This window comes from Sapajus apella, unplaced genomic scaffold (genome assembly GCF_009761245.1).
Source record: "Sapajus apella isolate SASKATOON/1434 unplaced genomic scaffold, GSC_monkey_1.0 scaffold8, whole genome shotgun sequence".
In the NCBI taxonomy this organism is placed as follows: domain Eukaryota; kingdom Metazoa; phylum Chordata; class Mammalia; order Primates; family Cebidae; genus Sapajus; species Sapajus apella.
Window position 1 is genome coordinate 11761869 of NW_022436948.1, and position 27864 is coordinate 11789732.

Genomic DNA, 27864 nt, shown 5'->3' on the forward strand with positions numbered 1-27864 from the left:
CCGCCTCAACCTCCCAAAGTGCTGGGATTACAGGTGTGAGCCACCATACCAGGCATCAACTCAGTTCTTAAAATGTGAAGTTTCAAAAACTGATGGGTCCCAGCTAATTTCTTGAGGTACTATCCCTAAGAGCTATGGCTACATGACCCTGGCCAGCCTCTTTGTGCCAAAAGACAATGGATCCTTTGAGCTAAGTGAAAAGGAAGCCCTAGGAGATCACATCTATTGAATTTAGGCCAAAGGACACAGCACCACTGCTACTGCTTGATGCTTCTCTAACCTAAAGACAAAACATAATTAACCCCAGGAAAGAGTAGCTGGGGAAGAAATTGACTCAACTGTTTACTCTCTGGGGGTGGCAGAACAGAATATTCTGAAAGATGACCAGGGAAATTGGAGGTCCCACAAAATACACAATAATCAATCAGCATACCAAATGTAATACGCTCTTCTCATCAGATCATGAGACTAATTTTAATTGCCTGAGAAGACAAAAAAGTCTAAGAACCGGGGATACCATTAACACCTGGTAAGACATGTATTTTTCTCTACCTTCCAAGACCAGCGTCCTCATCTCATTTTGACTTTTAGCTATTCTAGTCAGTATCAATCTTCAATTCTGAACCTTAGCTTGAGCTAATATAAAAATATGCACGTTAATGTCTAAAAACCAATGTCATTTAGAACCCATTTAGTCAGTGTAAAGTATGAACATTTTGCTAGCTTAAGACAGTCCATGTTTCATTCCAGCAACAATCATTCTAATGAAATATAGACTGAAGACTGGTCCCTGAATGAAGTTGCAATCAGCAATTCACATACTTATTCGAGCACATTATCTATTACTGGGAAGCAATAAGAAAGACAAGCTTCAGGGACTTTCGTCTAAATAAAGTGATGTTTATACTGGCAAGAATAAACAATTCTAATGAATATGCTAATAGTCATTCCTTATTTACAGACTTTAGTACTCTAAACTTGACCTACTGCTATATACACACAGACACAAGATGACGTACCTTATGTATCTTACTAAGACAAGAGCAGAGAGAAGGTAGAGGGACCCTAATTCTCCAAACTACTAGGACTCAATGTTAAATAAAAGGAGGAAAAAAAAAAATCACAAACACTTCCTAGGCATTTATGCTGGATATGGAAGAGATAGAAAGGCTGCCCGGCTAATATGTCAATTATCACTGCCAAATTACACAGCAGTGTGGTTCAAAGAAAATTTTAATTCTTATAACTTAATGGCAATTTGAAAAATCCAAACACCAAAAGGTTGTCTCAAGGAAAGATCAGTTCCTTTGAGAAAACAGAACAAAACACTGACAATCATTTGTCCAGACACATCTGAACAAACCATGAGTCCAGATTTGGAGACCTGATTTCTGTTCTTCCCAAATAAGACTTTATAACCTTGGACATGTCACAGCCTCAACCTCCAAACAAGGAAAGGATGGTCTCTATTTGGCCCCCAAATTATAAACCTCAAGAATAAAATCGAGAAAAAAACTCTACAAGGCACTCTAAGCTCTTCAGAAATACATGCTATTCGTACATAAATTATTTTTTCATTTATAAACTCAGTCCATCAGAAACCCTCCTGATCATGGGAAGACACTACACTACCTGATAATTTCTAAAATTAACTGTGGACTAATCAAGTCCATCATAATGAAACTAGCTTACAGACTACAAAAAAATTAAAATCAAGACTGAGTTTTGATTCAAAATCTACAAAAGTATTTATAAAAGTAACTTCCCTAAATACAAGCCTAGTAAAATCATGCAATCTAAAAAGTATCAGAGATTAAAGAAAGTCAAAGAAAGTACATACATAATTTGCTTCTTTCATCTTTCATGGAGGACAAAGGACAGTGTTGAGCACACAAAGACACAGAAGTACATAATCTGTAGAGCTTTTCTCTAACATCTTTTGTACCCTGTACCCACTAAGGAGAAATAGCCTGTGAAAAAGATTCCCACCCACAGATGTTGCAACTGGGTGCCAAGCCACGTCAAGTTAGAATTCTATAATTACACAGTCCTATAATACCCTCCACAAGATACACTACTAACCCCAAAAGTTCTTGTTTGGCACCTCTCAAACATGCTATCCATCCTACAGAAAGACTATACTGACAACCTATCAACAGTAAAGTATGCACTGAGTTTTCTGTGACTGATGGCCAGCTTGCATTGAAACATCCTCATACTCCAAGTTACTATAACAAAAATGAAGAGGCTGTGTACAGATGGCAAGTCTTTTGAGGAAAAAAAATCAGGGAAAAATGTATCAAGGATGAAATAAGATAACAGAATTAAATTTTCCCTCTAAAAATTCAACCTTGATATATCAAGTAGAGCAATCCAGCACACAAAGGCAGCGTCAATTTTTCTTCAGGTTTCTGGACATATCTTCCAACTGGATCCACCAAGGAAGGCATATGGCTAATAATTTTTCCAAATAACAAGAACAAAGCTAGAACATTAGCAGAATATATGAGGAATCATCCGTTTAGCATAAGTTAGTAAAACACTACTTGGGGGCTGGTCATTTCCAAACTATATGAACGACCTTAATCTGATCAATAAATATGGGGATCATCAGCAACATTTACTTCATTTTCTCCCCCATAATTATTTAACAATACAATCATGACATGTAACTTTACAGGCAGACTTGTTGCTCATTTCAGTATGGTTCACTTCAACTTCAAGTAGAAAAAAAAAAAAAAAAAAGGAACTGGAACAATGTTTTTCCCTAACATTCCATATACTTGTGGTACAAAAATACCTAGAGGAAAACAGTCTTTCTTTTGGCAATCTGAATCCCTAGGCTCATGCTAACAAAATGAACCTGGCAAACAAACTTGTCCTGAAACAAGTATCACACAAGCACATTAGATTTTCAGTACATAACTGATTGTACAATGTCTAAAAAATCAGGTTTTTTAAATGGTAGGGATTACAGAGGCAGAAAAAATTTTTTAGAAATGAGCAAATCTTCTACACTTCAGGGTAAGAAGGTCTGCCAAGACTTGGCAGTGCAGACAGTATACCTTAATTCATGGTAACTTAACATATACTCTGCTCTAAGTGCTCTGTGAGAATAATTGGTCTCTCCTTACTTTGGTATGTAAAATTTAAAACCACATTTGCACAATTCAGTCTGTTAGGTTTTGCTTCATTTAAGTTGAAGATTTACTTTCATCCATCTCTGGGAAAATAAAGTCCTGTAAATAGATGATTTTCTGCTAAGTAAAATTTGGCTAAAACCTACAGCGTAAACAATGCCTGAGAGATGCAACAGTTACATAACTTTTTTTCCCCAAAGACCAGTCAGTATTGTCTTAAGTTAGTGTCTCACCATATCCATAAGTTCATAAGGAGAAATAAACAAACATGAAAATTCCAAGTGAACACACAGCAAAAAGTCCAATATTTAGTATTAGTTTAACTTGCCGAGTCTCTTCCAGCATCTGTAAACAAACAGCCTCCTCCTCCATCAGGTCTCTGAGACTCCGCTTGCTGAGGTTTTTACTTTTAAAGCCACAAAACCAGTCTATGAACTTCCAGTACTGACCTCCATCCTCCGTTTCCTTCTTTCTCTCTTTCTCACCCATGAGAGCTGCTTGCCCATTGGAGTAAGCGTCAACTGGTGTTTCTGCCTCTGAATGACCTAAGGAAGCCACTGGGTTGCCCTCCTCTCTGCAGGTTACCAAAAGATTAACATCTTCAGGCTGAAGGCCCTTAATGCTGTCTTCAGATTTCCCGTTGGGAATAATGTTGTTGATGGCCTCATTATTCTCACTGCATCTCAGAATGTTCTTTTCTTGCATTTTGTATGGTTCCTCTTTCGGGGAGCAGCTCTCCTTCACCACAAGGTTCTTCTTAGACCAAAAGGTGGTGGTACGAATCTGTTCCTTTGTGGGAGGTGGTGTGAGAAGGCTCACAATTACAGTAATGAGTCCCGTGACCCAAAACAATACTGTGGCCACATACATATAATGGATGTCTTTGATGAAACCTGGCCTGTTATCAGGTTGGTCACACTCTGGGGCACGGTAGGCAAAGGCCAGTATCAAACGGATTGCTCCAAGAACAAAGCCAGCCATTCCACCATAGAAAGCCCCTTGTTCATTGCAGCGCTTCCAGAAAATTGCCAGAAGGAACAGGGCTGCCACTGGGGGTGTCAGGTAATCTGCTACCTCCTGAATATAAAGGTACATCTGGCCTCCTTGCATCTCCACGATGATTGGCACCCATGCTATGCTGATCACCACCATAAATGCCACAAATACCCTCCCCACAATCATTAACTCCCGGGAGCTTGCGCTCTTGCGGATAAGTTTGTACACATCGAGGGTGAATATGGTACTGGCACTGTTAAAGATAGAGTCCAAGTCACTCATCAGAGCTGCAATCATCACTGCCATCATTAAGCCCCGAAGGCCCACAGGAACCAGCTTCATTACCAGGCGTGGGTAAGCAATATTGGAGCAACCAGCTCTGCTTCCACACACTAGCATGCAGTGCTCTGGATTGATGCAAGCTATATCATCAGCAAACAGTATCCTGGAAATCATTCCTGGAACAACTATGATAAACATTGGCAGAAGCTTTAAGAAGCCAGCCATAAGAGTAGAGCCTTTGGCATGAGCAATGTTTTTGGCTGCAAGGACCCTCTGCACGATGACTTGGTCAGCACACCAGTACCATACCGAGGCTGGGGTCTGCCCCAGAATGAATCCAGGCCAAGGAACATCTTCATCTGTTGGATCTCGCAGCATTTTCAGGGCTTCTTTCTTAGGGTGGACATTACAAGAATTTGTGTTGGAAAGGTTGTATGTCAACAAGATGGAAGTGACATTGGGTGAGGCCAACATGTACCTTCTCTTAACTTCCTCAAACCCGCCAATCTCCATTATGCTAATAATCATAAGCGTAAGTGCCCCAACGATCATGAGCAGAGCCTGTAGAGTGTCTGTGTAGATCACTGCAACAAGGCCTCCGGTGACAGTCAGCAAAGCAGTCATGCCAATGAGCAGGATGACAGACACATAAAGATTCCAACCCAAAGACTCCTGGATAAAGAGGGCACCTGAATACAGATCCACTGAGAGCTTGGTGAAAATATAGAGAATCAGAGACAAGGCTGCAAAATAGACCTGAATCCTATGACCACCAAATCGCTTGGACAAGTATTCAGGCATGGTATATACCCCTGACCGGATGTAAATTGGGATGAAAACCCATCCCAGAAGTTGTAAAAGCAGTAAGGCATTGAATTCCCATGCGCCCACTGCAAATCCACTTGCAGCTCCAGATCCTGCCAGCCCAATGAAGTGCTCACTCCCAATATTGCTCACAAACAGAGAGGCACCGATTGCTACCCAGGTCATAGAGCGCCCCGCCAAGAAGTATCCACTCACGGTGCTTCTATTAGATTTCCACATGGCAAAAAAACCAATGCACATGACCAGGATAAAATACAGGGCCACTATGGCAATGTCTGCTGTGTCCAGTACAGCTCTCATTCTGGTAACTTGTGAATAATAGCGTCCAATGACAGAAGTGTCCAACTTTTTTTATTTTTAGTAACCCCAGCCAAGTCTGTAAACCATACGTGAACTGGACTATACAGAGCAACACAGCAGGTCAAAGTCTTTGTCCTTTGGTTTGCTGTCTTGATGGTGGTGGTTGTGATAAACTTTGAAGAAGACAGTTTAAATTTTCCGCTTCTTAATTGGGATTGAGAACTTAGCTCGTACTCTTAATCCACTCTCCACAAGACCATCAGCATTTACTCAGGTGCTGGAGGAGAAATTCTGAGTTGCAGCTAAGTCTAGTGAAGCCTACTGTACCAACCCTGCAAGGCAGCAAAGACAAAAGACAAAGATTGAATTAGAGGAGGGTCTCACCACGTGATGAGGAAACTTTCAGTCTAGCAATCACGGCGCAACAAGACATTCTTTATAAAAAGAAAAAAAAAACTTTTAAAATACACTTCAGTTCCACAGGAAAGAGCAATCTATGTGATCACAGCTGATACTTCTGTCAGTGAGAATATTAATCATTTCAAACTAAGGACAAAAACTCATCAACCTCATAATAAAGTGGCCTAACTTAAGCGCTTAACTGACTGCCTACTACAGCATTGCCCTTTCTTGTCTTACTGTGGTAGTCTCATATTGGAACAGGTATTAAGATCTTAAAGCACCCGAAAGGGGAGAAAATACTAATTATATTCATAATAAAGGACACAAAAATGAACCTTAAAATACTGTGAATCCTAACAGAGTTTGGGGCTAACCTTATGGCTAGTTAGGGTCCTGGATGGAATAGGCAGGTGGTGTTTACTAGATGTTATCTGCCTCAGAAAATTTAAATACAGAAAATCAAGTCCTGCCTACTCTCTGGAAATACATTGTTATAACGCTTCTTAAATGTCTGTAAATGGATATAGTTGTCATACAGTAACCTAGAACTTGTGAGACATCCACTGCCCTAATGGGAAACAAGACATTCCACACAAAACCAGAAACATCCAACTTACAAAACAACTTGAAAATTGTATTATTTCTGCTAGTTAGAAGATGCTGCAAGAAGATAAAAAGAAAATTTTAGAAGAGGTAATTTCCTTCTCTTCCTTTTCGTCAGGCAGTATTTCCAAGAGAATCTCTGAGAAGATAAAGGCACTGACTAAAGGTTTGACTTTATTGACTATGTTTTCCTTTTAATGCTTTTTGTTGAAGGGTATAGAAAGCAGAGAAAAGATGGAGGAGGAGAAAAGTTTTCTGAAGACTAAAAAATGATTATTATGTCCACCAAACCTCAACAAAACAGATATTTGTTGACCATTAGATAAATCTTCAGTAAGACCATCAGGAATTTTTCAGTTCTGGATTAAGACAACCACTCTGCAAAACAGACATTTAAATTTACCTAAAATTAAATTTATTAATTTGATGGCTTTTCTCCTGAAAAAAGAGACAAATTCTGAATATTCGAAGTTAATTGTAATTGTAGCTGATAGATCAACACGAAAAAACATTTTTATTCAACCTAATGCCCTCCAAATATGAACTTCTAAATGATTTCTCCTTTTGCAATAAGGCAACCTCAGAGCAGAATGCTTTTCCATACTTTCTCCAAGGCATTTTCTTTTTGAGTCCTATAAATGATACTAAAGCCACCTCTTCTCAAAACTGTTCAAAACAGACCACAGTATTAAAAACTTTAAAACACACTTCTCACTGTCAAAAGAAGCTAGATATAATACCTGGAGACTACTGCCCTACAAAATTAGGTTCTTAGGTCTAATGCAGAAAAAACTGCCTAGATAGGAATGTCTCAATGCCATCTGTATGCCTTTTTAAAGCATTAAGCACTACAATAATTGTGCTATGAAAAGTGATTTAAATAAATCCTTTCTAAGTCTCAATGGCTGGCATAAATAAAATTGTCAGAGAAAAGCAAAAAAAAAAAAAAAAACTTAAAAGTTGAAATGTATTATCATTTCATACATGTCAAATCCTGAAGCTGATCATATTTCTATGACCACCTTCCCCACCCCCAAACACTTTCAAGTTTTTAAACACTGTGACATTATGAAGAATCTAAATTTTTAATAAAATTTAATCAGATGATTAGTAAACATTATTTAAAAGGGTACCTTTAAATGTTTCTGCATAAGGGAAGCTCATCAATTACAATGAAAACTGCTGTTTGCAGTTACGAAACCCTGCCTCCAGGGCTCTCTCTGCTACCCAACATCCATCCAAGTCATCCTCTGGCCACTTGTTTCAATTTTCAGGAGGCTAGCTGGCTGATGGAGTATCACTCTTCCCAATGGCAGCAGCAACCATGTGCTTTCCAAAGAAGGGAGAGAAAAACACAGTGGGTATTTCTGGTTTTATCTGGGGGCAGGGGGGAATAGAATGGGGTATATGTCAGAGTAGCTGCTGCAGCTTATATGTTCAGAAAACGAAGTGCTCAAAAAGAAAACAAGCACTTCCTCAATCACTGGGAAGCACTGTTACTATCAGTAACACTTTTTCACTGTCAATTCTGATTTATGCAAGGTAGATACAGAAGCTATATTCTGCTGGCTGTTGAATGCTCAAACTGCATCAAGCTCTCATGCTAGCCCTAACTCTTAAATTCTCTTAGTAAAGTCGCTCTGCCCACAGGAGAAGCAGCAGAATGGCCAAACACTAGCTCAAGGCTGAATTCTCAACTCTCTGACTAGGTTTCCTTAGATCCTTCAAAGCCACTGTGGACAGTTCCCTTCTCACTGGATACCATACCAGTCTGTGGGTAGGTTTTTAGATTTTTTCCTATTTAAAGAAAATACATCCATAGACCAGCACCTGGTAAAGACTGGGAAAGGAAAAACAAAACCAAAAACAGGTCAATTTAGTTTGCAGAAATATATAAAATACTATAATGCAATACAGCTAAATTTTATACTCTAGTCATAGTCATAAGCCTTGAATTTCAGTCTTCAAGAGATAAACTATACATGCCTTAAAAATGGTTCCAAATAAAATATACAGTAAGTTATGCATATGTTTTCCTTCCTTTTAAAGAAGTGAACATTTCTTCAATAAAATACAATGAGCACTGGGTTCCAGGGTTCCCTTATTTTTACAATAATATACATGGAAGAATCTTCAGCTAACATGAGGTTTTTTAACTTGTTATTTTTATATTTATATATGCCTTTTGTCACACACAGTTCACCATTCAGGAAAACCTCTCAAGTAAAAATTTTGAGACAATAAAATAGGTATAGTTATGAAAAGCATGTAGACGGGTTCCTTGGTACTACTTTTTTTTCCTTAAAAAACTTTTGTAATGGGAGTAATACTGGTAGAATGCAAAAGCAGCAGTCCTCTAGTGGTGATGGACGTATTTAGCCAAACCTCAAACACAAAGGTGCTTTGAAACAGAGCAGATTCCCCCTCTTCCCAAAAGAAAAGGCATCCTTCTCGGAAAGTATTTTATTGTTTTGCACAGAATTAGAATGCAATTTTGGTTCTATTCCATTTATATGGATAAATTAAACTGCAATTGAAGAATTAATCCAAATAGAGAAATGTAAATATAAATATTTGCTGCATCTGACCAAACAAGAGAAAAAAGGTAAGACCAAATTTAAATAAGCACTCCTTAAGGTAATATAACCATGTTGACCAAAATGTAATTAGTTATAATGACCAGATTTCTCTTGTACTATCTGGATAACCACATAATTTACTTTCCAAACCAGAAAATTATTCTGGAACAATAATTCTGTAAACTGCAGGATATACGGGCACTCTATCAAAAAAAAAAAAAAAAAAAAAAAAAACACCACCACCACCTGCCATATGCCATAAAAACCAAACAAGGAACAAGGAAAATGATCTCCTAAACTCAGTCAAGTCATAAGTTCAATGACACACGCAGGCCTGCAAAGGGTGGTATACAATAACCTTAAATGTGACCAATCACCTCTTTAGCTTTGGAGTCAATTTACAAACCACCCACTCAAGGTACAGTATGAGAGGTCTAGCCCAGCACTCTGTCAATGGTAGGCTTGATGAGCCCAGCTTATCCTCTGATCCAAATGAATAATCTTCACTTAACTAGCTAATAATTTAAAAGTTACAGAACACACAGACACCTCTGAAAACCTAATTACCTGAATTACAACACGTTTGTGTAACCTACCCAAAAAAAAAAGGGCATACCTAAGCTTGTTTTCTTCCCACCCCAGCAGACAGATTTCATAATCTGTAAGATCACGGTACAGAAGAAAACAGCACAGCTTTGAAGGGCTGGATTCCATGCTCTGTCACTTTTTAACTGCAGGATCTCAGGCAACAACTTCATTCCAAAGAGCCTCAACAAGTCTCAACTGTCTGGCTTTTAAAATGAAACCAACTCGCTCCTTATGGTTTAATAAGGAATAAGTAACACAAAGAAAGCTAGTATGGCCTAGTACAATCCGAAGGTGGTTCAGTAAACATCAGTTTACTCCCTACAAACTGAATATACTAGAAGTGATACTGGTTCCTTTGAAACTGTCAACTATGTGGAAGGCATACTAGAATCTTCACAAGTTATTTATACAGAAGAATTAGATAAAATGATGCATTAAAGATGCAGTTCTTTCCAACATTTTAGACTCCCAACTATCTCATCAACTATTACCTCCTACTTAAAGTAAAATACAAAATGAAAAAATTTACATAAAATTCTTAAGACTTTTCCTACATGCTTCTTTTGTCACCTTGACTCACGGTCTAGGAAAGCAAATCCCAGTGGTGGACAGACTACCAGTACTTAGAGCAAAGTGTATGTATACTCACACAGGACTGTCCTCAACCCCTGCTGACCTTAAAAATGTGGAGCAAGGATACTGCAGTGGTTCATCAATGACACAAACAGCAAAGCAGGTTTCTCTAATATAACTGACATGAACTCCAGCCAGTTTTAAAATGTAAGTGGAGCTAAGGACAACACTATGGATTAAGTATCCCTAATCCAAAAATCTGAAGTCTGAAATGGTTCATCAATGACACAAACAGCAAAGCAGGTTTCTCTAATATAACTGACATGAACTCCAGCCAGTTTTAAAATGTAAGTGGAGGTAAGGGCAACACTATGGATTAAGTATCCCTAATCCAAAAATCTGAAGTCTGAAATGCTCCTCCCAAATCCTACACTTTTTGAGTACTGACATGGTGCTCAAGGGAAATGCTCATTTTGGATTTGGGATTTTCAGATTTGGGATGCTCAGCCACTAAGTACTATGCAATATCTCACAATCCAAAACACTTATGGTCCCAAGCATTTCAGATAAGGGATATTCAACCTGTACCATATTGTTTTAATTGTCCCTCAAATATAAAGAATTTGCCCTTAAATCTTTTGACAAAACATTTCTATTAAACTTGCACCCTTCAAGTTTTTAAAAGTTATTATATGAAGCCCTGATTGGACTCAAATAGTGCTCAAGCTGTATTCTGACAGTGAAGTGGAGGCAGAATAGAGAGGGATTGTGGCTCTCCTCCCAACCCTCTACCACCAGAACAGCTCTACTTTTATCAGTTTCTCCTGGGGCAGGAGCAGGAGGGGTTAAGAATGGATTTGGAATTTCCCAAGTAAACCATTTCCTCAAAATCTTATTCACCTAGAAAAGCTCATAAACCACCAGATTTACTTCATCCATATACACTCCGCCAAGATATATTCATTTTATTCATTTTAACCTGATACTATCAATAAGTTTGGCTCATCATGAATTTTTTTTAAAGAAATTTCAGAGAAATAAGACCTAGATATGGCAGTTGGGGAGGAAAGAACAACTATTAAACTACTACTGGTTTTAACATTTATGTGAATACTAGATCACATTTGAAGCAAACTCCAACAACCCACTTTCTTAAAGATAAATGAAAACGTGAAACAACAGGCTGGGCAGGGTGGCTCACACCTGTAATCCCAGCACTTTGGGAGGCCAAAGCAGGTGGATCACTTGAGGCCCGGAGTTTCAGACCAGCCTGTCTAACATGGCAAAACCCCATCTCAACAACAACAACAAAAACCCACAACAATCAGCCGGGTGTGGTAGCATGCACCTGAAATCGCAGCTACACAGGAGGCTGTGGTGAGAGGATTGCTTGAACCCAGAGAGGCGGAGACAGCAGTGAGCCGAGATCACGCCACTGCACTCCAGCCTGGGTGACAGAGTGAGACTAACTCGAAAAGAAAATATGAAATAACAGAGCAGTAGTGCCTATTACCATGTAATCGCAACCAAACATTTGTGTAACTCAATGAGAATTCAAGAGGCTTAACACTATCTGCTTGTAAAAGATTGTTTATCAAAGATAAATGAGTTATAAATAATGGAAATTAAAAAAAAAAAAAATCTGACACTAACCTAAGTCCTAACACTATCTAGGGACTGTGTCTAGTTTTACTTGCATTACTTAATGCTCATAACCATGAGATAAGTACAATTATTATGACTATTTTACAAATGAGAAAACTGAAGCCAAGGAGGTAGGTAACATAACTCACCCCAGGCCACAGCTGTCTGTGTTAAAGCAAGGACATGCACTCACATCTATGTGTCTGAAGAGCTTCTGCCCTTAATCACTATGCAATACTACCTTTGATGAAAAGGACATTTCTTTACTGACAGACAGAAACACTAATGATACTGATAAAAGATCATTCATCATTCAAGATCATGCATGTTAAAAAGTTGTGCTTGAAGAGAAAACCCAAGATGGTTATGTAGCAATTGTTAACAAAATAAGACTGCAAACAGCACATAAGATAAAAACCAGTTGAAATTCTTTGTGTGATCATGTGAATGGATGTGTATGGAGAAAATGAAGAGACTAAAAGCAAAAAGTAGTCCCAGGCATAGACTTCACATACAGCAGCAAAGCCCTGATGAGCCAGCTGTTAAGACCAGAATTTACGATGTTCTCACCATCCAAGTTCAAGGCTTTCTGCCTTCATTCTTCCTAACAGTGTTAATTAGTCATTCCACCAAAGGGGGAAAAATAGTAAGTCTTAAGGTCTATTCTATACTTGACCCGGTTACCACGGGCTATATGATTCTATCTGAGCCAATCTTTAACAACTCCCACAACTTTAAAACATTAAAAGAATTAGCTGTACAATCTACAGATGCAAGGGTTCTCACAGTAAAATCTACAGACCACTGCTCTTAATGGACGAAGTGTTGTAGTTGCCTATCCTGTTGTTCAGGGTTATGAATAATTTGCCTTTGCTCATAAAACCTGTTCTATTCCCAATCCTCGCCATCTCAGAATAGTAACTTCATCCTCACTATTGCTCAGTCCAAAAATTTTAGTCATTCTGACTGCTCACTTTCCCCCTCAACCCATATGCAATCAATCCATCAGCAAAGCCTGTTGGTTCTATTTAAAATACATCCAGAATCAAAGACAACTACTAGCACCTTGGTTCCAATCACCATCCCATCTCATACCGATCACTGTCCTGGACCCTTGTCTCCATGCTTCTGCCCTTGGCCCACTATAGGAAACTAACACAGCAAGGAGTCACCCCTTTCATCGCAATGGACCAAACCTGCCTCTGGGACTGGCCATTCCGCAACTTTATACCCCCAGATTTCCATAAAACTTGCCCTCCTCTGTGTCTTTGCACAAAAGTAACTTCCCTAACCATCTCAATGCCTCCTCTCCAGCCTTGTTATTTATCCATTGAACTCAACACCTAATATGCTATAAAACTTATGTGTTTTCTGTCTCCTCACTACCATGTATGTTAACTCCAAGAGGACAGAATCTTGTCTGTGTTGTTCTGATGTGTCCTAGTGTTCAGAACATCATCTTACACACTACAGGTGCCCAAATGTTTGTTAAATAAACAAGTCAAATATTAACAACTAAGTTCTTCACCATCAGGACTGCTAAACTTCCAATATCCTACATTACCATCAACATTGGGTTTTTTAAGCAACAAGAGACGCAGATTAAAGGGGCCTAAAGAGAAAAAGAGCCTCCTCCCTCCCCTGCCAGTGATCTGCAATCTTGAATAGCTCCAGTTGAGGGTGTGTGGAATGACAAGGCAAACTGAGCTAGACAATTATGTTCATTCAGATAAAAATCTCAGTGGGGCCGAGAGCTGTGGCTCACGCCTGTAATCCCAGCACTTTGGGAGGCGGAGACGGGCAGATCACGAGGTCAAGAGATAGAAACCATCCTGGCCAACATGGTGAAACCCCGTCTCTACTAAAAATACAAAACCTAGCTGGGTGTGGTGGCGAGCGTCTGCAGTCACAGCTACTAGGGAGGCTGGGGCAGGAGAATCACGTGAACCCAGAAGGCAGAGGTTGCAGTGAGCTGAGATTGTGCCACTGCACTCTAGCCTGGCAACAGAGCAACACTCCAGTCCAAAAAAAAAAAAAAAAAAAAAAAAAAACTCAGTGGACCATGACATAGTAAAAACCTGTATCTGGAGCCACCATCTCTCTCTCAACCTACCACAAGAATGGCCCACTTCCCTTCACTGTGCTAACTCCATTGTGGAATGTGTTCCAGGTTTTACCATTGCAATTGTCGACACCCACCACCTAGTGTGCAGTGGTATGTGTAGACCATCCCTGTGTGTGTTTGTCTGGCAACTGTTTCCACACAGCTGAAAGAGCAGGTCAGTGCCTGCAAACGACAGTTCCCTTCAGCTCACTCGACACAAGCCCAAGCACCCTGATGTCAACTCATGAAGAACTCCTCCTTTCACCTCTCCATTACACTTGCATTCAGAGTTCCCACAAAACTAAATAAGTTAACTTAGTAACTAGCATTTATCAAACACCATGCACCAAGCACTATTTTCGCACTATATGTTTGAGTTCATCTAATCCTCACAAAAACCCCAAGAGGCAGACATAATGATCCCCAACTTACAAATGAGAAAACTGAGGACATTTGAGAGGATCACTAAGGGAGTTCATGAACACCCTCTCTGAAATAAAGAAGAATGCATCCTTTTACAACACTTTTCAGGAGAGGCACACACACACACACACACACACACAAACTAGAAATAAACACACGTCAGATAAAATCCAGCTGATGCAGACGGAATAATGCAAGAGAAAAATCACCATTGGTAAGACCTGAAGTGATGCACCTGGGCTATGAGTACAGGGATGCTAAAACCATCAGGAGAATGGCTGCTGGAGGGCTTCAAAATGGATGGATGACACTGACAACATCTGTACCCACACCAACAATTAATTTTATCTCTAAAAAGCAGACATGTGCCCTCTTGATGTGATCTATCCCTCCTAAGACCACTTAAGTACTCTTACAAAACAAAACCTAAATCTAATTAAATTTCTACCTATGGGTCTACAGAAATTGCCTGGAATAGAACATATAAAAACAGCAGAAGGGATCAGCCAAATCCAGAAAGGGAAAGAGTGGGGGAAGTTGTTACAGAATAAGAGACTTAAGGTCATTAAGTAAACAAAACTTGTGGACCTTATTTAGATTCACAGTCAACCAAAACTCTAAGAGACACTTTAGACAATTCAGGGAATTTGAACATCAACATTAGATGTTATGGAACTGTAGTTAGGTGTGATAAAGTCACTTCAGTTGTTTTTTAAAAGTCCTTATTTCTTACATACTAATTACTTAAGAGATGAAATGATATATCTACGTTTGCTTTAAAATACTCCTGCAATAAACAATTCAGTCACTAACAGATGCTAAAACTAATGATTGTTGGAGAACAAAATATTCAGTTTCAGGTTTGTTACTCCATAGATCACTTAATACAAAAGGGAAATAGGGTACATTTACAGTGGTGCATTCTGGTGAATGCCACATAACCAAATGATTGCTTAACAAAGTGGCAAGCCTGCCGATGTGATGGACTGACATCCCTATGGAATATTCATTTGTCAACAATGTCTAACTCTAATCATGAAAATGTAACTACAGACAACTCCAAAGTGAAGGATTATGCAAAACAGCGGGCCTGGACTCCAAAGCTCTTCAAAGTGCCACTGATATTAATGACAAAGTCTTTGGAACTGTTCAAGGAGACTAAACAAGTAAATATATGATCCTTGACTGAATACTGAATTAAAACACTAAAATGTATTACTGGAGAACAGGGTAAATTTCAATATGAATTGAACATTTGGTGGTAGCATTGTATCAATGTCAATTTTGAATGTGATGGCTATGCTGTGGTTAGGAAGAAGGCCCTCCCTCATTCCTAAGAAAAATATGTCAAGATGTCTGCAACTCTCAAAATAATGCAGATTATCAAAAAGAAAATATGGCATATTCTAACAATTAGCGATCTAGCCTAAAATCATACATGTGTTAAATGAACTGCTCTTACAGTTTGAATTTTTTTTAGTCATGGTAGCCAAGGGAAATTAAAGGAAAAAATTTTAAGAAAATAGAAGCGAGGAGACTGGAAATTAACAGATGAAGCTGAGTGATGGGTACAATACGAAGTTTCATTAAACTACTGTATTTACCATTACATATGCCCAAGTCTGTGTTTTAATTCTTCAGTTTTCATTTGTAAAATGGAAATCACTCTACCTAACCTTAAGATGGCTGAGGATTCAAGAGAATTATATATCTATGTATGTGTGTAATATGTATGTGTGTGTGTATATATATATCTTAAATACATATATACACCTACCCCTGCACCCCTACTTCAATCAATCGCTAAGGTTAGGCATTATTAACCAACTCATCTATCCTCCCTCAAAGGCTAGCAACTATAAAGTTTATAGTTGCTGTAGAGGTAAAACATCCAACCAGGTCACAACTTTGTGGTGGTGTTTTTTTTTGTTCTCAGCCTACTTGGTTCCAATTTTATGTTCCTAGAAAAAAACTGTGTCTAGAAAGAACAGATACTAACAGTTTCTACTTTTCCATGTGACTAAGGTAGAAAACCTAGGCACAAGCATCTTCCTGTTAGATCATATTCTAATTCTCCAGGCCAAGTTATAATTAGAAGATTCAGAAATTGGGGTATTTCCTCTGAAAGACACTTTAAGTTGGAAAACTTTGAAACCTTCTAATTTTCCCCTAGGTTTGGAGAATATAACGCTCAAGAAGTAAAAGCACAAATAGGGTTAACTTTAACAGTATTTGGCGGGACTTGTAGAAATTATGTCCTGAATTAAACCTAAGAAACAAAAACAGAAGCATGGTATTCCAGATTATAAAAGCAGCTGGATTTTTTCCTCTTGTATTGCAAACATAGGACAAGTAGAGGGATACAGAAATCCAGAGAAATAGTATCACATCTGTTTTCTTTGGATGCCAGATGATAGGAAATCTTGAAATTATCAATAGTTTGCAATGAGTCCATCCTAATCAGATAAAATACTTAAGAAAATGACATTAGGAAAAATGTTTTCTTCAATCTTTTTACACACACAGAATTTGCAAAAACTCCTGGCCCCTACTTAGCCCACACATGAGAATGGCATTCCCATGAAACCAACAGTGCTACCAAAGTCTGCCAGACTTATACTCCCTAATGGAAACTTAGTGTCTTAAAGCTTCAAGATATTATACTTTATACAATTGTTTTCTCATATGACTGTACACAAAACAGAAGGCAAGCAGTACACCAACAGAAGAATGGCAATCAAAACAACCCATGACTGGGTCCATTTGCTTACTTAACAGCGTTAAAAAACAAAACCACACAGAGTATGGAGGCTCACACCTATAATCCCAGCACTTGGGGAGGCTGAGGCGGGCAGATCACCTGAGGTCAGGGGTTTGAGACTAGCCTGACCAACATGGTGAAACCCAGTCTCTCAAAAAAATACAAAAAATCAGCCAGACATAGTGGCAGGCGCCTGTAATCCCATCTACTTGGGAGGCTGAGACAGGAGAATTGCTTGAATCTAGAAGGCAGAGGTTGCAGTGAGCCGAGATCACACCACTGCACTCCAGAAAAACTCACACTCTTCAGTACCATACACTTTTCCTATGACATGCCTGACAAAGAGCCTGCTCTCAAATTTAGCTTTTCAACTGAGCAACAGAAATTCACCTTAAATCGGAATCAAAACCAAACTGAACAGATGTTTTACATTCAGAATTCATACACAGGACATCTGAGCACAAACTGAAAAGGGAGCAGATATCTGGAACTTAATACTGATTTGGCACCTTTCTAACAGAAGCAAAGACTACACATGGATTCACAGGAGCATCCTCCCAGCAGCCGAAATGCAACCACAACACTGTACTTCTGAACACCACAATGAGAATTTTCTCAAACTGGATTATATATCCACAGCAACTTGCACCTGGATTCTTCATCTGACAAAGCAGTTAACCACCAGGGTAGGGTAGAAGAAACTTTTAAAAACTGAAGTTTAAACAAAAGCAAAACCAGTAATTCTCGATTCTGGGGCAGAAGCAGATAAATGCCAGTTTATGAGGATTGAGGGTTCCAACAAAGTTTTGCTAAGTTTGGGCTTTCACTTGCAATTTCATTTTTAAGCTTTCATCTACACCAACCTCTACTGAAGTATGCCCAAAGTGGATAGAAATTCCCTTACCTTTGACTGTAATCATAGTAAAAATGATTGGAAGGGGAAGCAAAACAAGTTAATTGTACCATGGATCAAAAGGTTTAGATAAGAACAACCTGGGATCTGAGTTAGTTTTATTTGCAATTTGATGTTATCTATCTGGAGTGGGAGTGCAAAAAACAAAAGAAAAAAAGGGTTAGTCAAGTTAATAACTTGGCTTCTATTTTATGGAAACACAAAGCCTGGTCAAAAATAAAAATGTCATCACCCCCCTGGCTCTATACTCTTTACTAAGACAGCACCTCAACTTTTTTTTGTGGTAATACTATTTTCCAGGATCATGGGTAAGCTACTTTTAATTCCACAGATACACACTGAGCAAAAACAATATTTTCTAAACAAAGCAATCTTTGCATGCCAGTAGTATTTCAAACACCTAAGAGGTTAATACAATAGGTACAAACTAAATAGTACCAATACATGTTTAAAATAAGCAATCACGCAGACACTGAAAGAAAAACTGGACTATGAATATCACTCCCTGACAGTTTACACTGTGTAATTCTGAAGCCTACATCCACAGTTTAGCGTAAATGGACACATACAACCCAACAATCCAAAACTATAGATACTACTTTTAAAGAACTGCCATCACTGAAATTAGTCCTATTGTAAACCAGTGACCAATTAACAAGGTGGGCTTTGTCAACATAAATGCTAAGAGGTTTACAGGCCACCTACAGCTAATTATCTGAATATCTAGATTATGAAATGAGCACCAACCCAACCTATAGACACATTACATTCGATCCATGGTACCTAAGTATTCTTCAATTAATTGGCAACATCTTTAAAAAAAAAAAAAAAAAAACTAACAGATTTCCTATAAAATCTGGATTTCTGGATGTTAATAAGATGACAGAAAAAAAGCTAGCAAAACCAGGCCCACACCCATCATGGCAATAATAGATGGGAGCAGAGTAGAAACATCAACACCACTAATTCAAACATTTACTGAACAAGAACAGTATTTCAGGTGTGACTTAGTTTGGGATTCTGAGGAAATAAACTTAGGTATGTTTCCTCTTTTGGAGTTTCTTCATCAATAAACCGGGAATGAAAAACTAGGCAATGGAGTTCACAGCAACTTGCCTGAGATCACAGCTACTTTAATGTCAGAACTACACTTAACCACTTCATCTTCAAACGCCCTCCCAAATTAATTACTTCCATTTTACAAAGGAGGAACTGAGGATCCAAAAAGATTAACATCCTTAGGAAGTACGTGCTAGAATCCAAAACCCACTCCATCTCCTCTAAAGCTCCTTCTAGTCTCTCAGTGCCAGTCTTTTTTTATTCTATGGTAACACATGCAGTATCTTCATTTCAGATCTTAAAAGGTTTTTCAACTCATTTATAATAGAAAACAAAAAAATCAGAGCACTTTTCTAAAACGGAAGCCTTCATACCCAAAGCCATATCCAGTCATAAAACCATATATACGTACCTTAAGAATTTTATTTAACACACAAACATACATTTATTTGCAAACCTCAATATGGGCGTCAAAGCATTTGCAGAATGGGATCAATGATGATTTGAGTTCCTTCTGCTTGATCTAAGCAACATCTACAAATGGCATAATCTACAATTTCCAGTTTCAGCTTCATGAAAGTGGGAAGTTTTAAGAGATCCTAGTAGAACACTCCATATACAGAATTCTTCTATTGTTATTTTTCCTCTCAAACTTTGAGTTACTTCAGCCATATCTAATTCTAAGGCCATTATTTTAATGACTCACCTTTTATCAAGTCTTCCCAAAGAATCCAACTTGGTTTTCAGGAAATAAAGGTTTGCACTCATTTCATCAGCTCACATGATATTTAAAGTATTTTACAGAAGATTACCTGTCATAAAATAGTCTTGGAAATCAACACAACTTCTGGTAAGCATACAACTCGCCCAGCGTGAGTGAAGTGCACTGACTTGAAAGCAAACAACTAGCACATGAGGTCAACACGCTGTATCATAGCAAGCACCGTTTTAGAGAGATGACAGTATTAACTCAAGGCAGCTTAGTATCTACCATATGTGCAAAGCATGGCAGGACAGAAATGAAAGACAACTCTCAAGAATTTGTCATCTAGCAAAGGAGGTAAAACACATTCACCAATTAATTGTAATATAAAGTAGAAAGTGATCCGTGTGATGGGAGACATGTGATAAGATCCTTGCAACCAAGGAATGATTAGTCTATGCTCCTAATGATGCAGGTCCTTGATATTTGTTTAATGTGCCAAATGGGTTAAAATGAACTTGGAAGAACATGAGACTAGTTTTCCATGGAGGTGGTGGGGTAATGTGGAAAGGGAGGGCACTCCAAACAGAAAAGCAGCATGATGCCAGCACCAAACAAAATAAAAGGTAATGGTATTTATAAGGATCTGCACAACTCTGTTTACTGGTTATATAAAATAGGGTGGAAAAAACCTGAAAGATGAGGTTAAAAAAAAAACAAGTTGGGAGTCATATCAGAGGCAGCCTTGGATGAGTCCTCATGCTTCATGTATTTGAAAAGTATGCAGTAATTGGGCAACAGTGTTGTTGATACAATCAATTAGCATGGGAATCAGAAAGCTATCACTTAACAATGCTTTCTACTATTTCCTTGTTAAAAGTGCACCTATTTAGTTGTTTTAAAGTATCTCAAGGACGTATATTTGCACTACAAGCATATTTCTAGGTAGCACGTCAGAAGACACCAGCTAAGCAACTGCAAGACTCCAAGGCAGAAACAAACAAGATCAGTTCAACTAGGGCAGAGACGACTATATGGGATTGAGAATGCAGGAATAGAAAGAACTGGATTTGTTCAGCACCAGATGACAGAAGACAAAGAAGCAATGAACAGAAATAAGCAGTAACAGAGGCAACTTTTGGAATAGGCAACACGTTAAGTATTTAATGACACTGAGTCTGCAATGCCAAGGGGACCTTCAGGAGGCTATAGCCAGCACAGAAGACAGCAGGAAAAGCCAGAATTGTCAGCCTGTTAAAAAAAAGACAGGAAATCATCCATACGAAGGTCAAATAAATTGTACATAAAGGGAAGAGAGCCTGTAATCCCAGCACTTTGGGAGGTCAAGGTGGGCAGATCACAAGGTCAGGAGATCGAGAGTACCCTAACCAACACAGTGAAACCCCATCTCTACTAAAAAAAATAAATAAATAATAAAAATACAAAAATTAGCTGGGTCTAGTGGCGCATGCCTATAATCTCAGCTACTTGGAAGGCTTAGGCACGAGAATCACTTGAACCCAGGAGGCAGAGGTTGCAGTGAACCGAGATTGCACCACTGCACTCCAGCCTGGTTGACAGAGCAAGAGTCTGTCTAAAAAAAAAAAAAAAAAAAAAAAAAAAAGAGGAGGAAGAAATCAAGGGACAAACATCAGAAAACAGCACCGTAGGAAGCCAAGAAAAATGTTGCACCTAGCAAATTGTGTCTATATACTTTAAATCAGGGGCTGGCAAATTTCTTCTGTAAAGGACCAGATAATAAATGTAAAAAGAATAGGGTGATGTTCCAATGTAACTTTACTTACGGACTCTGAAATTTGAAAGTTTTATGAAATTCTACTGTCATAAAACTTGTTTTTTCCCCCACCTATTGAACTGTAAAATCTTTTCCTAGTTCACAAGCCATAAAAATATAGGTGACAGGTCAGATATGGCCCGGGAGCCACAGGCTGCCAACCCCTGCTCTAAGAGCAACAAAAAGGATAAGCAGTTGAATTAACCGGCCTTTTCCAAACCCAAGGGTAGTTCTTCCTTTAGATAAGTTGATAACTTACCAGACATTCGTTTGACTAATTCCTTAAAAAAGGACTCCCCTAAATAAGAGGTAACTGCATGTGTTAACAACACTTGTCTTAAAACTACTGCCTTCCACTAAAAACAAACTCATGAAAATATTGGAAATTCTAACACAAAGCTAAGAACACGAATTAGGAAAAGTTTGATAATTGCAACAGCTCTTTATAAAATGAGTAATCACACCGTATTTTTATCATCCGCTCTCTACCCTTCTTTCCACCTTGATGTTAAACCCCATTCCGGTATTCCAGGTTTCTTTCAAATGAGTTAAACATGTAGTAGGACAAACACAGCAAAGGCACTAGACGAAAAATATTACTTCAGAATTCCCCCATCATTGCTTTTGAACTCTTAATTTTCTTTAAGGTGGTTTTATAATCTAAAAGGTTAGAAGCTTCAATAGCAGTCTGTATATAATACTAGATATAACCTAGGTCTTTAAAATCTAGAAACATCAGTATTGAATGTATGAATTAAGAAAGAAAAATTAGTGCAGAATGTCAACTTCTGACAAGCAGTCTCCATAGATACAAACCATTATCTGGTGAGGAAGGACTCCTTACCCCCAAGCCATTCCTTGTACTTTAGCTGTAGCTCAGGGGCAGGAACAGGACTCCTTCCTTCTTCAATAGCTTGCTGCGGCAATAAGCTGTAACCCAAGAAAATTTAATACCAAATGAAAGTATAATATTGTCCACAGGGTCAAGTCTTCTATTATTGGGTAACTATTTTAAGTTGCCTGGTTTTAAGCAGATAAAACATAAACAGAGATTATTAAAGACACAAGGCTAAGCTGTTTACGGAGGGCCCATGGGAAGAAAAAAAAAGAAAACCAGACGACCACCTGACAGCAGGATGTTTCCGTTTGAACTTATGACTCTGAACTCAGGTCTCCCATCAACACACAGCAGAAAATTCACTATTTCCTAGTTATCAAATGGTTGCCAAGCATGCTGCAAGGACCTAGGGTTGACCTGACCCATACATGAGTTTAACAGCACCCTCCATCTTCAAAAGGTATCTGAAATACAGGCACTTTATAGGAATTACTTTCAGAACATCCTAACATGAACAGAACTCTAGAACAAATACAAAACCTTTTGCCAGGTGTTCTAATCAAAAAAGGCTCAAGTTTAGAGAAAAACTCTTCACCATTCTACCAGAAAACCAATTGCTTTCTACATTTTAGGAGATGATTATCTTTACACTTTGCTACATTTAAATTAAACCAAGTCACAACTTAAGCTCAGAATACATAATAAAATTCCTTACGCTACAAAGTACTATTTCAATGAGTTAATGTAAAATACAATCTGCTTTGAGTATTGAACATAAAAATTACTAATCTGTTTAATAAGAACTTAAGATTTCCAAAACAGCCATTTACTCTATTCCTATTAGAAAAATACATACAAGAGGATATATATGCTATTTTATTGTACATAAGATCATTTAACAAGTGAACTAGTTATTAAGCCATTAACCTTTAATTCATGTAAAAATTCCTGAACAGCAGTGAGATTTCAGGAAAAGTATTATCCCAGGGCTTTCATAAATCTAAATATGCTAACTGTGAACACCTTCTGGGTAATGGGCATGAGATGTAATTAGTGTCCCTAAAATAAGTAACCAAGCAGTAAGTACTGCGTAGATTTCTTTCCTCAGGTTTCTTCTTCCTGTACATCAAGGCATAAAAAGTGTCTACAAAGTTTTTTCCTAAGCTCCTCTAAGTTACACAGTATGTGGCTCTACTATTCATGTATTGGCACTTCAGTCTTTTACTAAACTAACTGAAATACCAATCTTTAAAGTCTAATTATCAAGTGAAACCAAAGGGCTTCAACCATTTTCCCACTCTCAAGAGAGGGCACTCACCAAATGCATGACCCCCTTCTCCTCATCTACCTCAAAGTTCTCTCTGCAGGAGGGCAGGGTGGAGGTGGATAGAGACCTCACCATCTCACAGGAAATTCATTTCTTTTTCCATTGTCACAGGCCTTCCTCATACTGAAATGAGACTACCTGGGACTGCAGCCTTGGTCTCCTTTGTGGCTACGTCCTTTCACATTACAGCCTTTGAATACTGTGTTTTCCAGAAGTGAATAAAACTCCCTTGATGCTATCTGATATGGGTGTAACAGGACTTTTAAAATCTTTTTATTCTGGAGACTCTTCTATAAACATGGTCTAAGACTGGTCTAAGCAGCTACGTTTTCAAATTGCTTGTCACCCTTAAAAGCCTAGTGTCACAACATCCATTACTTTACCGTCATAGCTCAGAATTTAACCACACTTTTACCTACTTCTCATGTTAAAGTAGGGAGAAAATGGAAATAATGTTATATACACACATTTAAAAAAAAAAAAATCAAGCTGAATAATACCTGCAAATACATTTCTTCTTAGGAAGGCTAACATCTACATTCATAAATGCCCAAACTTGGAAGTACAAAAGTAGATACTCATTATAATCAACTCCCACTTGGAAACTGAGAAAAACATAGTATTGGAATTTCTGAGTGACTAATTGTACAATGGTACAGTTCAATAGAACTTATTCTACATAATACACTCTGAAATCTTTCAATGGGAGTTTCCACAAGTGACTCTGCTACAATGCAGATACTGTGAGAACCCGCATAGGACCTGTATTTTAATTTAAAAAATTTTTAAGCTCAATCTAAAGGAATCAAACTAGGGTCAAAAAAAAGTAATGAACAGGGGAGGAGTTAACACTCTCCAAAGAGACTAAGAATGCTCTCCAGGCTATGAGAAGCACAGAGAAGAAACAGAATAGCTCTGGGAGTCCAAGAAAAGGCTGGAAAAACTATAGTTCTTAACTTCCATATCCACTGTTAAAGTTGCCTAAGACAGCATTTTCCTCAATTCCAAGATGTAAAAATGATTTGGGGGAAGAAAGGAAAATACATCGTATTAAAGGGGTAAAGATATACACACATTTCAGAATCTAAAAACGTGAAAGATGCGCAACTCAGAATTGAGGAGCTTCAATAATTCCCCCTTCTTGCAACACAAGCACAAAATGCCTCAGGTTAGAACTGTGGTTTCTCCAGGGCCTGCTACAGGTGTGCAAGCTTAGTCACATTTTTCATTTCATAAGCCTAGAGTTAACTTTTTAAATTCGTTTCCCCCAAATACTCATCCTATTTTAGAATCCTATTTTCCTAAACCGAAAGCAAGAAAACTGGCATAAAACCTGGAAGTCTTTGTGTTTGTTACACATTTACAAGCTACAGATAACGTTTTTGAACAAATAAGTGAGAAGGTTTTTTTTTTTAAGCTTACTTTATTTAGGTCAAGGATCTCAACAGAGCTTCACCATTGTTACAACCTTGTCTCCTGCCATGGGGCCTCTTTCTCCAAGACGCAATTCACCCTACTTTCTAGGGGATTTTTTGTTTTTGTTTTTTTGCCCCTTGCCGTCATGTAAACATTTAAGGAAGGTTATTTACTATTTTAACTAAACTGCACTCCGTTTATGTGAACTAGAGTAAAAAATGTGTGCTCCACATCCAAAGGCCAGGAGTCCCGGTTATCAGAGAACATAAAAAAATAAGCCACATGGTAAAAGAAATACATTTAACTAATATTTGCAGCCATGTTAACCAAGATACTTGGCAACTACAGCCAAAACAAAGGAGAGGAGCTCAAGTCTTCATTTCAAAGGTTTATGGAATGAGCAAATATTATGCCTCCAGGTTGCCTCTTTCAGTATCACCTGCTACTTCCCCAACACAAGGAAAGTAAACAAAAGAAATTTCAGTAACAAATTTCACAGGTTCCACATTTCCTAAAAAAGAGGTTAAATGGAGGGCTTAAACAACTTCCACATAACTAAAAATCTTCTCTTTTAATAATGTTTCCTTTTCACTGCTTCTATCCTTTTTGAGTTGTATATCCTGGTAAGGGAGGAGGAGGACCAAGAGGGATACTCAGGGGGTGAACAATACAAACTTAACTTCTCCCAAATCCATGAAGAACAAGCTGGGGGCACAATGGAAAGCCGGGCCAGGCTGTCTGGACCTGATAAAGAGGCACTGGCGTCCTTTCCCAGTTAACTGTGCAAAGCACACTTCCAAACAATCTCCCGACACTCCGTGATTGCTGGTTTATCAACTGAGCTTAAGTTCAACCAAACTTGGTAATACTCCTTGCAACTGACCCGGAGCCTGATTCAAACGTAAAAATTCGTCCACTCCGCTAGCGCTGTGTGTGGGAAGCTGCGCTTCCAAACTTCAGACGTGGTACACTGATTTTTATTACACCTGGTGGAGAAAAAAAAAATACACCACACTACGTTACCGAATTCCAAATTCACGGGAGAATGGGGATTTCGGCGACGACTTGAGGAGTACCTGACCCAGAACAGAGGACGAAGAGAGCTGCCTCCGGGCCGCGGGCCCCTGTCCTTGGCCACGCCGTCACCTGAAGGGAGTGGGCTGCTGCTTCCTTTAGCATCCCTCCAAACCTGTAATCCCCTACCTCAAGATCAATCAAAAGCAGGGGGGAGAAAGCGTCTTCTGGAGGCGCAAGAAAGGCCACAACTTGGATGAATGAAACTGGGCTAAGGACACCCGGAGCGGGATTTTCGCTAAAGTCAGAAAAAGAAAAGTCAAAGATTTTTTAACATGACAGCGATTGCAAGCGACCGGGATACAGATAACGGCACAAACACGCTTTGAAGGAACGCTTTATTGGGCGCGGACGTTCCAGGCGGCAGGCGGGCGGCGGAGCGGGACGGAGCAGGCGGCAGCGACGGGGCCGGCGACGAGGCAGCTTCACGACGGGCGGGGACTGGCCGGAGCCGGGCTGAACGCTCGCGCGTGTCCTCCCGCGGACCTTCCACTGGACTCCCGCGGGCAGGCGCGGGGATCAGGGTCGGGGTCGGGGCCAGCTCGGGCCGCCCCGCCCCCCGCCCGGCCGGCGGCTAGCAAGGCACACCCTCCCAGGCCGCGCACAAGCGCAGGCACACCCCCGCCTCCCGCGCGCACGCGGCCGGGCCCGGCCGGCCCACGCGCGCCCCCACCCCGCGGACGCCTGCCGCCCGCTGCCCGCCCGCCGCCCCGGCCTCCTCCGGGCACCGCAGGGAGGCCCGGGGTCCCGCGGCCAGGGCGCGCGGGGGGACGGCGGCCTAGCGACGGCGGGGGTGCCCGCGCGGGAAGACCGGCTCTGAGGGAAGGTCACTTACCCGCTGCATGGCTTTCAGGATTAAAGCCAGCTCGTAGCGAGGCATGCCTGGAAGCTCGACGCGTGCCGCTCAGAAGCGAGCCGGTTCCCGGGACGCGAAGGGGCGGGACAGCGGGGACGACGGGTACCTAGAAGCTACTGAGCCGGAAGGCTCCCGGGCGGCGAAAGCACGCTCCGGCCGCGCGAGCCCGGGCTTAAAGGCGCTGGCAGCTGCGCAGACGCCGCGCCACGCCCCCTCGGCGCGCCCCGCCCCACCCGCGCTCCCTGCCGCCGCCCCGCCCCCTCCCCGCCCGTGGGCTGCCGCCGCGCCCCCTCCGCAGCCCCGCCCCCGCCGCACCGCCCCCGCCGGGACCCCAGCCCAGCCGGCCGGCAGGGACTAGGGACAGCGTTGCGGACTCGGCTCCGAACGGCTCGCGGCGGCCGCACGCCCCCTCGCGACCCTGCCTCTCCCCACCCCGCCTCCCGCCGCCCGCCGTGCCTGCTACCTACAGCTGTAGAATCGGCTGGAACTTTCCATGCCTTCCGTCTCCTACCGGGCGGCGGGCTAGTGAGTGCCCGCCAGTGCGCGTGCGCTGCGGTGCGGTCTCGTCCGTGCGCGCGCCCCTCGCCCGCGACTCTCGGGCGCTAGGGACCTTCCCGACAGAAGGCGGGGTCGCGGCCGGCCTGGGGGCACTGCGGCCCACGG

The 27864-nt window shown here is 40.3% G+C and overlaps 2 protein-coding genes across 4 annotated transcripts in view; both read right to left on the reverse strand.

The window, feature by feature from the left end:
• MRPS6 (mitochondrial ribosomal protein S6) overlaps positions 1-27398 on the reverse strand; it is a 67894-nt gene extending 40496 nt beyond the window's left edge. The window contains exon 1 of one of the 2 annotated variants that reach the window (XM_032276965.1): positions 27181-27398. In XM_032276965.1, the coding sequence (XP_032132856.1) occupies positions 27181-27225 (45 nt within the window). In that variant the 5' untranslated portion in view covers positions 27226-27398. Of the gene's footprint in view, positions 1-22506; positions 22526-27180 lie in introns of those variants that run through there. The other variant, XM_032276966.1, reaches the window with a different exon arrangement.
• SLC5A3 (solute carrier family 5 member 3) lies at positions 91-27838 on the reverse strand. 2 transcript variants are annotated; one of them, XM_032276964.1, is made up of 2 exons: positions 27669-27838; positions 91-5875 (listed from the first exon to the last, which is right to left on the reverse strand). In XM_032276964.1, the coding sequence occupies exon 2, from the start codon at positions 5541-5543 to the stop codon at positions 3387-3389; it is 2157 nt and encodes a 718-aa protein (XP_032132855.1). In that variant the 5' UTR covers positions 5544-5875; positions 27669-27838; the 3' UTR covers positions 91-3386. The 2 variants fall into 2 exon arrangements, with proteins under 2 accessions (XP_032132855.1, XP_032132854.1); XM_032276963.1 differs by lacking the exon at positions 27669-27838 and adding an exon at positions 27181-27309.
• Between the last annotated feature and the right edge of the window lie 26 nt (positions 27839-27864).